This window comes from Physella acuta, unplaced genomic scaffold (assembly GCF_028476545.2).
Source record: "Physella acuta isolate Inbredline_101_S28 unplaced genomic scaffold, ASM2847654v3 ptg000806l, whole genome shotgun sequence".
Taxonomy (NCBI): Eukaryota; Metazoa; Mollusca; class Gastropoda; family Physidae; genus Physella; species Physella acuta.
This window is the reverse complement of record NW_026732324.1, coordinates 431,280-443,539: the sequence shown is the minus strand read 5'-3', so window position 1 is coordinate 443,539 and position 12,260 is coordinate 431,280. Positions and strand designations below refer to the sequence as shown.

General features: G+C 39.8%; 1 protein-coding gene across 1 annotated transcript; it reads right to left on the bottom strand.

Annotated features, from left to right (window-relative positions):
* Positions 1-2,636: 2,636 nt before the first annotated feature.
* On the bottom strand, positions 2,637-11,443 carry LOC131951289 (NFX1-type zinc finger-containing protein 1-like). The gene is made up of 2 exons (XM_059313647.1): positions 4,379-11,443; positions 2,637-4,312 (listed from the first exon to the last, which is right to left on the bottom strand). The coding sequence occupies exons 1-2, from the start codon at positions 11,397-11,399 to the stop codon at positions 4,104-4,106; spliced, it is 7,230 nt and encodes a 2,409-aa protein (XP_059169630.1). The 5' UTR covers positions 11,400-11,443; the 3' UTR covers positions 2,637-4,103.
* Positions 11,444-12,260: the final 817 nt, after the last annotated feature.

Here is a 12,260-nt window from a genome sequence, read left to right as displayed (position 1 = left end):
GAGTCCTTTATGTGTGTTTATGGTCGTATAGACTTTTGAATCTGGATGCAGTTCTAGTTGAGTGTAAGCATGACTAAAGTCTAATTCAGTGAATTTGTCTCCTCCTGCCAAATTCAAAGAAATTTCCTCAATGTTAGGTATAGGGTACCTATTTAGCTCTATTTGCTTATTCAGTGTAGTTTTATAATCTCCACAAATTCTTATAGAACCATCCTTCTTTAACACTGGCACAATGGGCGTTGCCCAATCGGAATAGTCTACCTTCTTTATAATGCCATTAGATTCCAATCTACTTAGCTCATTTTCAATTTTATTCCTCATTGCATAAGGTGGAACTCTAGCTTTGCAGTATCTTGGATTTGTGTCTTTAATGCTTAACTTCACTGTTCTATCATTTAGTAATCCATGATTACCAAAAACACATTTATTTTCAGATATTACTTTATCTAGTGAAGTAAGACTAGATTCTTTTACATTCTTCAATGAACAAATACTCTCCCAATTTAACTTAAGATCACTTAACCAGTTCCTACCTAGTAATGGCGGTCCATTTCCTTCAACCACAAGAAGAGGAAGTTTAACACTTTGACCATTATAACTTACATGAACCATACACTCTCCTATTACCGGAACATTGTCACCAGTGTATGTTGTTAGACACTTGTGACATGGCTGTAGAGACACTGATCCTTCTGTGACAGCGTCAAAATCTTTCTTTGTTATGACTGTTAGAGATGCTCCAGTGTCAAGTTGGAAGCTGATGCTCTTACCGTTGATATTAACTGGTACATTGATGGGAGCATGACTTATTGATTTTACAGAGAACAGGCTGAAATCCGGCTGCGAATCAGTTTGAGCATTTTCACAGGTAGAGTGGTTCATTGGTTGGGTTAGGTAGTCTTGGTGAGAGTTAACATAGTGCTGCCTTTGGTTGCGGTACTGTCTTGACTGGCTAGATTTAGCAACAGACGAAGACTTTGCAAAGCAGGCCTTAGCAATGTGACCTTGCTCACTGCACTTATAACAAGTTGCAGACTTGAACTTGCACTGATGAGATGCATGGGGACCTTTGCATCGATGACATTTTTGATAATTATTACTAGATTTAGATCTAGGATTTGAACGAGCAGGCTGTTTAGCATAAGTTGGAATGCTCTGATGGGGTTGATGTTTATTGACTAACCTGCTGTTTACTGCATGGATCCCTGAAGGCGTAAGAGATTTCGCCGCATCTGATGACTGCTGGAATGACATTGCAAGTTGTATTGCTTTTTCTAATTTTAGATCTGACTCGAGCAGCAACTTTCTTTGAATATCAGGGCTGTTTACACCTGTCACAAACTTTTCACATAGTCTGTCAGACAGCGTTTCTCCAAATTCACAGAATCTACTTAAATGACGTAAAGCAGCAACATATTCTGATATTGACTCGTTTGGTTGACGAGTCCTACTGTCAAATCTAGCTCTACATAAAAACTTTGATGGGGTAGGCGCATGGTGGTCTGTTAGCAATTTGCTCAGCTCGTTAAAGCTCTTGGTATTTAGACTAGCTGGTGCGCATAAGTCTTTTAGTAGCCTAAATTGTTGAGGCCCTATGACTGTTAACAAAACAGCTCTCTTTTTGGCTTCTATCGTCACGTCGTTAGCTTCTAGGTAAAAGCTTAACCTCTCTAGGTAATCTTGAATGATTTCATCATTCGCATCAAATTCTTTTATTTGGCCATACAGCGCCATAATTCTAGAAATAATTAGCTAATAAGCTCTAGCAAACCTCTTTTTTGCGTAAGTAGGTGCTCTTTCTAGTAGATGTTTATCCTTCGTCGCCAAATGAAGTGGATTGTAATGACTGACGAGAAGCCGCGTTGGTGTTAACAATCTTTATTATGTACAGACGCCATGAAGCAAAGAGAGGAAGAGAGAAGTGGCGAGAGACTTATATACATAACAACATGCAAGGGACATCACTCAAGATAACAATATAAATATAATACTAATACAGAAGAGTGAGTTCCCTTGACCTCACAATTATTTCAATCTATTACAACTTTTTTTTGGGTAAACGAAGACAACTCGTAAAAAGACAACTCGTAAAAAACGAGAGACCCTTTCTTCTTCGGTCTCAATCGCAAGTGAATGATTGTCAGAGGTTAGTTGATAGCGGTTAGGACGAGGGCTGGTTACTGACTAGAACACATAGATTTGAACCCGTGTCGAGTGGGATAGCAATCGTGTGCCCAACCACTCGACCATATCGTCTCCCCCAAACTGGCCACCAGTGGTAATAGTTACCTCCTGTAAGTTTAAAGTCGGTTCAAACTAAATTATCTGCCCCTAAGCCTGTCGCGACGTGGGATCGTTCGCTTCACTGCGCGCGGCAAGAGAGAGGCGAGCTACGCGTCGCTCGTTTTTTTTCTAATGGCTCGCAGAGGAGAATTATATATATAGATTATATAGCGGTCTAAAATGCTCAATAAAATGTTTCCATTGATCAATTTAGTAATAATAACAATTGAATATTCTATGGTCATCCAAAAGAAAGCTTCCCTGAAAATTTCAGCTCGCTAGCTAACTGGGAAGTGCCAGAAATTTCGATCGCAAGATTTGATTGGAAAAACAAACAAACAAACAGAGAAAGCAAGTTAAAGAAAACGTGGGAAAATCAATTGACATTTATTTTATACAAAGCGATTCAAGTTTATAGTTTAAATGAAACTGCAGTAGAAGAATAACAGTTCACGTAAAAAAAACCCACAAGCTTTGTCATTAAAGATTTAAAAAAAAAACTACATAAAAAAACAACTATAAAATATTGTATATACAATAAAAAATACAAAACTATATTTAGTTTAGAAATGGCATGCTATTGTGGAACTGGACTATTCCCAACGAACAGAAAGTGGCTGAAAACTTTACAAATTGATCTGGTATGGATGGAAACATCAAGTAAGTTTCATTATACAAAATTAATTAAATTATGACTAGAACTAGATCTAGTTGGAAAAACATTTATATCAAGTAGGGTACTAAATAAAACCATAAACAAAATAGTAGATTGTGAATAAATATTGTATAATGACTCTTATGTTATTAAACTTATTTTAAAAAAAATATAAGTATTCATCATGACTGATCTTATAGATAGATCCACTTGATAAAGTCTACTTTCGAAGTGATTAAATTACAATCCAGTAATACAAGAGGTATAAAGATAAATATTAATTCAATATCGATGAAAGTTAACTTCTTAATAATTAGTGCATTTTAAATATTTGACAATATAACCAATAAATTGTTATTGATAACTGACGTCACCACAATCTCAGTCCCTCATACCCGCCGTTCCCTCTTTACTATAAGCAGGCCTAGAATAATAAAGTTAAATAAACAATGACGAAAATATATACTTTGAAAATATCATTCTTGAGCATATGAGTAAATGATTTCCTCACGTAAATCTAAAGTAACACTCAAACAGTATTCCCTGTATTATCCTACAAGAAAGATTAGATAACAACAAAGCAAGAAATTGCAAAATAAAGAAATAATTAAAATTAAAAAAAACACTGTTTGACAAAAAGCACGTAAATGTAAACGCAGGCTTGCTTCTGTGAGAGATGGATTAATCTTGTCTACATGGCCTACGTCTCTCAAACAGCACGACATGGTAAATGTATCAACAGTTTTAAAACATATTAACAAGCATCTAGATCTATGTAATAAAGAAAGCATAGCCAACCTAGCAAAGTTTTTAAAAAAAGTCTATAAAAGTTACACAATAAATTGAATATTTAAAATGTATCTAGATTTTGTGCTTTATCAGTTGCTAATAAAACAAAACACACGTATGCCTACACATTTTAAAGTAAAATGACTCAAATGGAATAAGAATTATACTAGTAATTAGTAAAGCAGTTTGGTTTATAAAAATACTCTTCTGGATTCAAGGCATTGTAATAAGCAACACTTGTAAACAATGTTAGCTAACTATAACAGGTAATGTACAGGTAATGTATAAAGAAATTAGTTAGATCTACTTTAAAAAAGTAATCTCTTTTCCATTTTCAGACTTTATCGGCTATTCTGTCTTATGTCAAAAGAAAACTTCAATGGTGTTTCTTTTTTCCAGCAGAAAATTTCTTGGATTTTGAGTCCTTGTCTTCATCTTTCTCTTTTTGTTGTCTATCACCTTGAGCTTTGGAATCTTCCATAAAAGATTTCTTTCCTTTATTTTTTCTTTTGTCTGGGTGATCAAAACCTCCAGAGCTTTCACTGTTTTTCCTTATTGAATCTGTTGAGGGGTTGTAGCTGTTACCTACAGAATCTGTTGAGGGGTTGTAGCTTTTACCTACAGAATCTGTTGAGGAGTTGTAGCTTTTACCCCCGGAGGCTGTTGCAGACGATGTGGCATCATCAGTCGTTGAGGAATGTTCGGCAGATTTCATAGCACTGTTGATCATTTTGCGACGTTTGAACGGAGAATAGTTGAATTCTTTTTTCTTCTTTTCAATATCACCATTTTGGAAACCATTGCCAGTTGTCATCGTCCCAGATGAAGTGGAAGCAGCCGCTTCATGACCGCCCACCTTGCTCAAAACCTTGTTCATTTTCTTTTGTTTTTTAGTCAGTTTGCCTTGAACAGCTGGCGTATTTCCGCCTTTGGCGCCATCGTTATTTGCAACTCTATCGCGCGTATCTTGTTCACTTCTTGCTTGGGAACACGTAGATGAACTTGATGTCCGCTGATTTGATTTCAAATTCTTGTTATTTTTCCTATTTTTTCTGGAACTATGGTTCTTTTTTTCTGATTCTTCCACACCACACTCATCACCCCCCGAGCCGTCTTTTCCATTATTACCATCACCAGTGTTATTTCCTCTCTGGTTGTGGCCCTTCTCGTCGATTTCAACTGCAGTTGATCCTCGAGCCCCATCATCTGAACTGTCTCCGTTAGTTTTATCATTCGCTTGGTTTTTCTTTGCCCCACGTTTCTGACTTTGTTCAGTAGCTGCTACAGCAGCCGCCACGTAGTCCGGGATATCAGCTTCATCTTCTTTTGTTGGCACATTTTTATCTTCTCTCTTTTTCTTGTTCTTGGGTTCTCTGCTAACAGGCCCTGGAATGTACACGATACCTTGGGATTTGAGAGTTTCCCTTTTTGCGAAACGTTCTTTAGAAATATTTTCGTATCGTGGGCAGTTTGTGATGAGTTTCTGACAGACTGGACACTTAAGAAATTTGGTGCCATTGGGGTCGTAGTTATCAACATAATTATCTAGCTCGTCCACGTAGAATACGTGAAGGCAGGAAGGGAGTTTGATAATCAACCGCTCTTGTTTTATGGGCTTTTGGTTTTGGGGTGAAGAAATGTTTAGAACTTTAAATTTTTTTATCGGCCGTACCTGCTCACAGACCTTACAGACACAAATCTCGCCGCAAATACCCGCACACGGGTGTCGACAAATTGTCTTTTTCCCATTGTTAAACGAGACGACTTTCATTCTCTTCGCACACTTCAGTTCGCATGGTTTCTTAGGCCATTTATCAAAGCAATTTCTGATCATTTGACCACCGTGATCACAGCGGAAGAAATCGATAGCTCTGCATGGATTACAAGGCTCACCACACAAGTGTTTAGCCACCTCGCCGCAACATGAACCGTGTCTGCAACTAAAAGGGCATTTTTCTTTACACGGCACGCAAGGTTGTCCACATGTGCCAGCACATTTGTGCCCACATATGAGGGTGTTTGTGCACTTCTCCTGACACTCGTTGTGCTGACCACTGTTCTGGCAGATACCACACACCCCAGGGCACATGTGCCCACACGGAAGATGTTTATTACAATCAGCGTGGCATTGCTTGTGACCTCCCTCTTTACAACTACCACACACAGCAGTGCAATGATGCCCACATCGAAAAAGAGCTTTGCATTCATCTTGGCATTGCTTGTGGGTTCCTTGAGAGCAGTCTCCGCACTGGCCTTTGCAAATATGTTTACAAGGAAGTTCAGCACTGCATGGTTTCAGACATTTTGAATGTAGGCCGTTTTCTGCACATTCGCCACAGATTCCTTGGCATTTGTGTCTGCAAGGAAGTAATTTATTACATATTTCTGGGCACTTGCTATGGCCCTTTTCCGAACATTCGCCACAATCTCCCTTACATTTATGTGTACAAGGCAGCTTCTTCTTGCATTTGTCATGACATTTTGCGTGACCTTTCTCTGAGCAGTCCCCGCATTTTCCAATACATTTGTGACCACACGTCAGCGTAGCACTGCATGTCGATAAACATTTAGGATGTCCATTTTCCGAGCATTGGCCGCAAAGTCCATTGCAAGTATGTTTACACGCGAGTTCTTTCTTGCATGGTCTCATGCATGTGCCGTGGCCTTTGAGTGAGCAGACACCACACTGACCTTCACATTTGTGCTTGCAAGAAAGAAGAGCGTTGCAAATTTTCTTACATTGTTCATGCGTGTTTTCTGTACACTTCCAACAAATACCTGCGCATTGGTGAGAGCAAGCAAGAATTCCTTTACATGTCTGCTTACATTTCGGGTGGGGGTTCTCTGCGCAATCTCCGCATCTTCCTTGACATTGATGCTCACATTCAAGCTTCGCGTTGCATTTTTCATTACATGATGAGTGTTCTTCATTGCTGGTGCAATTCTTGCATCTGCCTTTACACGCGTGACCACAGACAAGAATCTTATTGCAAATCTCGGGACAAGCTCTATGACCAACTTTTGAACAGTCAGAGCAGATGCCTTTACATCGGTGCTCGCAGTCTAAGATTTCGTTACAAATTCTCTCGCAAGGTGGGTCCTCTTTGGTTTTGTAACAAGGAATATCGTTTACATCTTCACACGGCTGGAACTGGTAGGCTACTTTAGTTTCGCAACGAGGATGCTCCCTATGTCTTGAGCATCTGCCACATTTTCCAGAACATTGATGCGAGCAGTCAAAAATCTCAGGACACCTCGCTTCACAATCGTGATCGTCTGGATCACGTCCACAGGGCATGGCTGCCTCGTGTCCACATTTGAGAGTTTTTGTAACAAAAACCTCACACATTCCACAGTCCTTGAAACACAGCCGTCTGCACGTGTGACCTTCTTTGCACGTCCTAGCACACCTCTTCTTACATTTGTGTTCGATGTGTTCTGGGTCATTCCCATGACAGGGGCGATCACACACATGTCCACATGGGAGTCGCTTCTCACACGGGTTTCCACACCCCCCTTCAGGACGAAACCTAAAGTCATTAGCACTTCTAATCACAAGTGTGTTCTCAGGGTGACTTGGGCAGCAGATTGGCAGGCCATCTCCTATCATGTTACATTTCAGAGTTTCTTCAACAATCTTTCTCCACAGACTGCTTTGCGAAGACAGCATGCTAAAATTTCCTATTACATATAAACCTTTCTTAGCTCTAGACAAAGCAACACATATTCTGTTGTCAATCTTTAAAAACCCAACGCTTTTCTTTTTGTTACTTCTCACAAGAGAGAGCAGGATGATGTCGTTTTCTTCACCTTGAAAGTCATCAACGACAGCAATTCTCACACTCGGATCCAGAGATTCATCCCTTGCTAGCCTTTTTAGAGCTAGCAGTTGCCCGGCGTAAGTTGTAAGTATGGTAATAGATTGTGGGCTGTAGTCTTGGTCGAGAAGGTACTGACATAGAGCCACCATGTATTCCGCCTCGTATATGTTTTCTTTACTTAAGCTGTCATCTACTTGGGATTCTACATTGGTATGATTGATGAAATAAACATCTTTTTCAACTCCCCTGATGTGATCATATTCTAACACTGAGTCATCATCTTCGAGCTCAGGGTATATGTGAAGCATAAGTTTTGATATCTCAGGCCGCATTCTGTGCTGTACCTTAAGCACAACATGTGGGACGTTGTTCTTGATGAGTCTCTCAAACAAGGAAACCTCTAGACCGTATTCAATGGCCAGTTCGTAGACGTTTGGTTTCGGCCTCAGCTGTTGGTGGTCACCAATCAGGATAAGATGATTGCAATGTGCGTTCAGTGCTGTGATTATATGGGACTCAAATACCTCGGCCGCCTCCTCAACCACTATAATTTTACAACCCACAGCTTCAAGCAGAGAACGATGTTTAGCTGCTCCAGTTGTTGTCATGCCAATAATTTTAGCAGATTTTAAAGTTAACAGTTTTTCTTCTTTCCCAAACTCTTCCATTTTTTGAGCTTCCGAATTGTGTTTGTCAAGCAAAGATTGCAAACTTTCAAGAATATCCAGCCGAAACCGCTGAGTCCACAAATTGTACAAAGAATGTTTTTGAGTCTCGTTAAGTTTCCAAATGTTTGTGATAGATGCAGCTTGCCCCTCGGCCATATGGTCCTCTGTCATCCAGCCAGGAAGGAGTTGCAAGTTTTTCTTGGTGTCCACGACTGTCCAACTACTCTCTTCGCTGTTCTGCACGAGATGTAGTAACCGGGTTACTTGGTCCGACATTTTATTGTAGTTCATGTAGTCTTTGATGGTCAGCTCATGACTCTCGTCTGTTGAGTCTCTGTCAAGGCTACTGTATTCAACATCATTTAAGTCGTCGAATTCATCAATGTCATCAACGTCGTCGTTGTCTATTGTTGTCAACTCAATGGAACATAAAATGTCGCTACTTTCGAAGTAATCTACACCTGTAATCCCCATGTCTTTAACTAAAGTCTCAATATCATCGAACTGGTCTTTAATTCCTCTGTTTGGTCCTATGATCCAAGTTTTTATCAACATTCCCTCTTCTTGCACTTTCTTGCCTTTCATAAAACGTTGAATAGTTTCGAACTCAGGTAAGAACTGTTCGATCTCTGTATCCGGTACTATTCGACTTCTAGTCTGATCAATCTTTTGTTTTAACTCATCTATTTTTGTAGCTACCTCTTCAGGTTCATTTTGCATGCACAGAACCGCCATCTCGTTTTCTAGCACCTCTCTAAGTTTTAAAACAGCCGTGTAGTATAAGCTGGCTCGTCCGGTTATATCCATGGAAACAACCTTGCTCGCTTCGTCAAGATTGATCCTAAAATCCCAGTTTAACACCAGTTTGTATAAAAAATCCTCAATTCTTTTCCGCAGCGAGTCTTGGTGATCCTCCTCATCAGAATTCAACCACTGCGACATTTTGGAAATGTTGTAGCCAGATTCTGGGCAATCATTGCAGAGAGAGTCGTAGTGGACATCGTCTATGTATTTCCTTAGTTCTTCCTCAGATTTCACACCAGATTTTATCGTAGCAAGCTGCTGACTCAGCCGATTTATTTCTGTCACAATCTCCTTCATGTTTTCAAAGCACTCATTTTTTGCTTTAAAAATGGAATAGCGGTTACTATTTTTGGTGCTGTTGTTTCTATTCTTATTTAGTTGTTCTTTTAAAAGGAATGGTTGAAGTTTTTCACATTTACTTCCCCCACCAACCCTAACTACGCCGTCGTCACAGAACTTTAAAATCCCTTCCAGGAACTGATCTAAGGCGTGGTTCGTGTAACAGACAATCAAGATTGGAGTGGCTGGCCCAGTGCCGAACACAACATCCAAGTTTTTCATGATGGCCTCCATGACCTTGAGACCTACATACGTTTTTCCTGTCCCTGGAGGACCTTGAATGAGCACCATTTCTTTTGTCAGGGCTAAGATGGCGGCTTCTCTTTGTGACTTGTTTAAACACATGCTCTCACATGGCGGCCATTTTGTTGTCGTCAGTACTGGACACATCCAAAATTTGTCCTTGTTCATAAAGCAGGACAAATTATAGTTAGGAACAGTCTGGGTTTTTGAAAGCAAATATCTTGGTGGCTTAAGCGTCGTTTCACACCTGATCACATATTGTTGGAATGGCATGGACTGGGACATCTCGTGAAATCCTTTAAGTACATGAAAGTAGGGTTCAAATAGATTTGTCGCCTCCGCCATGATGTATATATCGTATGGACTGTTGCTAAGTAAATCATCGAGACCGCTTTTGATGTCGACTTCTATTTCTCCACTAATCTGATCTCGACTACACACAGTAGCGAAAATAATTGTCGTAAAATTATCCTTGGAGAAACAGACGAGCGAACCATTTATAAGTCGTTTTGAGGCTTTCCAGTTGACTCGTCTCATTTTGTCAAATTTGACAGAGTATTTTAGCTGGTGCTTATCGAATACTCGAGTTATCCTAGCACCGCGGTATAACCTGAGTGTTAGATCCGACGTTTTGTCACGTATCTTGTCAGGATTGTTCTTTAACTCTGCGATGCCCTTACGCAGGGGTATGATGAAATCCTCCCTCATCAACCGAAACTGGACATCAAGGTAGTGCTCAACATCTATGTAAGCGCCTTGAACAACAGCTTTCTGCAGGTAGGTGTCAGAAGTTCTGTTGACATCCATCAGGGTGGGATATGCAGGAAGGTCTCGGAAACTTTCTGGTGATTTCTGGTCCACATCAGAAATCTGCATCTCTGAGGCTGAGGTCTGTTTATTAACAGATGTGTACATTTCCTTAGCCGTCTTGTACAGTGTATCGAATTTCTCCTTTAATTCTTTCATTCCTTGTAAATCTTTTGAACTATTTCTGATATTTTGTAACTGCACGCTGGTCGTCATGCAAGTAGTGGCCTTTGCTGGTAAAACGTATACAGTACACATCAATATATCAGCTAATGATTTCATGGCTTCCACTCGAGTATTGCAGCCGTGTTTGGGTATTGTCAGGTGAAAGAAGTTGATGGCGTGCTTGCTAAAGAATTTATTGTCACACAAGATTTCCAGAAGTTCGGATAGAGTTTGTCTTATATACGCGGCTTTTGTGGCCAGTTCTACCGCCTTGACGAAAGAAAAGAACGAGTCGTTGTTTATGAAGTCTGACATAAGAAACCTTTCTAGGGCCGTCTGCATGGATGTCATAGCACAAAGGACTTCCGCCGGGTTACCCGACCTCAGCCATCTTGCCAACAGCTTGTCCGTTATTTCTCCCTTACTGCGGGGTCTGTGTGCGGCTGTGGGATCAGGCTGGCTGTGAACTGGGTCGTTTCTCGAGGCACTCTGCTGCGTTTTGTTTAGTGATTTGTTTTGCTGTTTCGTATCTTGTTTAGATTCGGTAATGCTCGTTTTGCTTTGGTAAGATACAACGCCATTTTGTTGAACAGTGACAGCTCCAGCTCCATTCAGCTTGGCGACCTCAGCGTACTTCACGGCTGGTGTCTCACTCTGAGCGTTTGGTATTCCGCCATTTTGGTGAACTTCACCTGCAAGTTCATCGGCAGACCAGAAAAAACTCAACCCATTTGCCTGTTGTTCAAGTGTCACAGTTTTTCGTCCACGACTTTGAACTATTGGCCAATCCTGATCAGGACACTCACCTTGACCTTTTTCTTTCATCCTAAAGCATTGGTTCAATCATCGAAGCTGGTCTCAACACCAGAAGCCCTATAAGAAATAAGTAGGATTGCAAAAATAAAATAAATAAATTCTTCAATATCAAAAGGACAGGCCAACTTATAAACAACGTTTTAAGGGGGCAGTATCACCCAGACATTTGAAAATTGACGAAAAAATTAGCAAAAAAACCTATTATACATACACCCATAATTTGTTTTTACCATAATAGTTACTATCAAGAAGCTATAAAACAGCACATAAAATAAACTTAACGTATGATGCAAACATTTTTTATAAATAATTTTCCTCAAAAATTTTTAATACGAAATATTGGGCTGCGGTTTTCCAACAGTTAGGCCCTTGCTGCTGAAAATACTCAAGGAGATGCATAGCACGGTAGCCTACCGTTAGAACTAGAAGATATTCATTGTGACAAATGTTATACTTTTTAGAATTTTTCAGTCAAACAATTACTGGGGAATATTAGTACGCTAATAAACAGATAATCTTAGCAAGTGCAGTTTATGAAAGCATTCCCATAAAACTATGAAGATGTATCGTTACGATGAACAGTGGCGTAGGCAAACTAAATCCCCCCCCCCTCCCAAAATCAATGACAAAAGTACCTCTGCAACTGACCATGTTGGCTTAAAATTCAGTACATTTCTACAAGGATAGACATTCTTCAGGCAGACATAGGAAAATTCAATCCTTTGTTCGTTGTATAATTTAAATCAAAAGGTTGCTTATATACATAGAGGCATAAAACTATGCAACCTATACACTTTTTATTGAAATGTTTATAACGATACCTAATCTAAATCTTAACCTAAATCAGATTTATAATCCTTACCATAGACT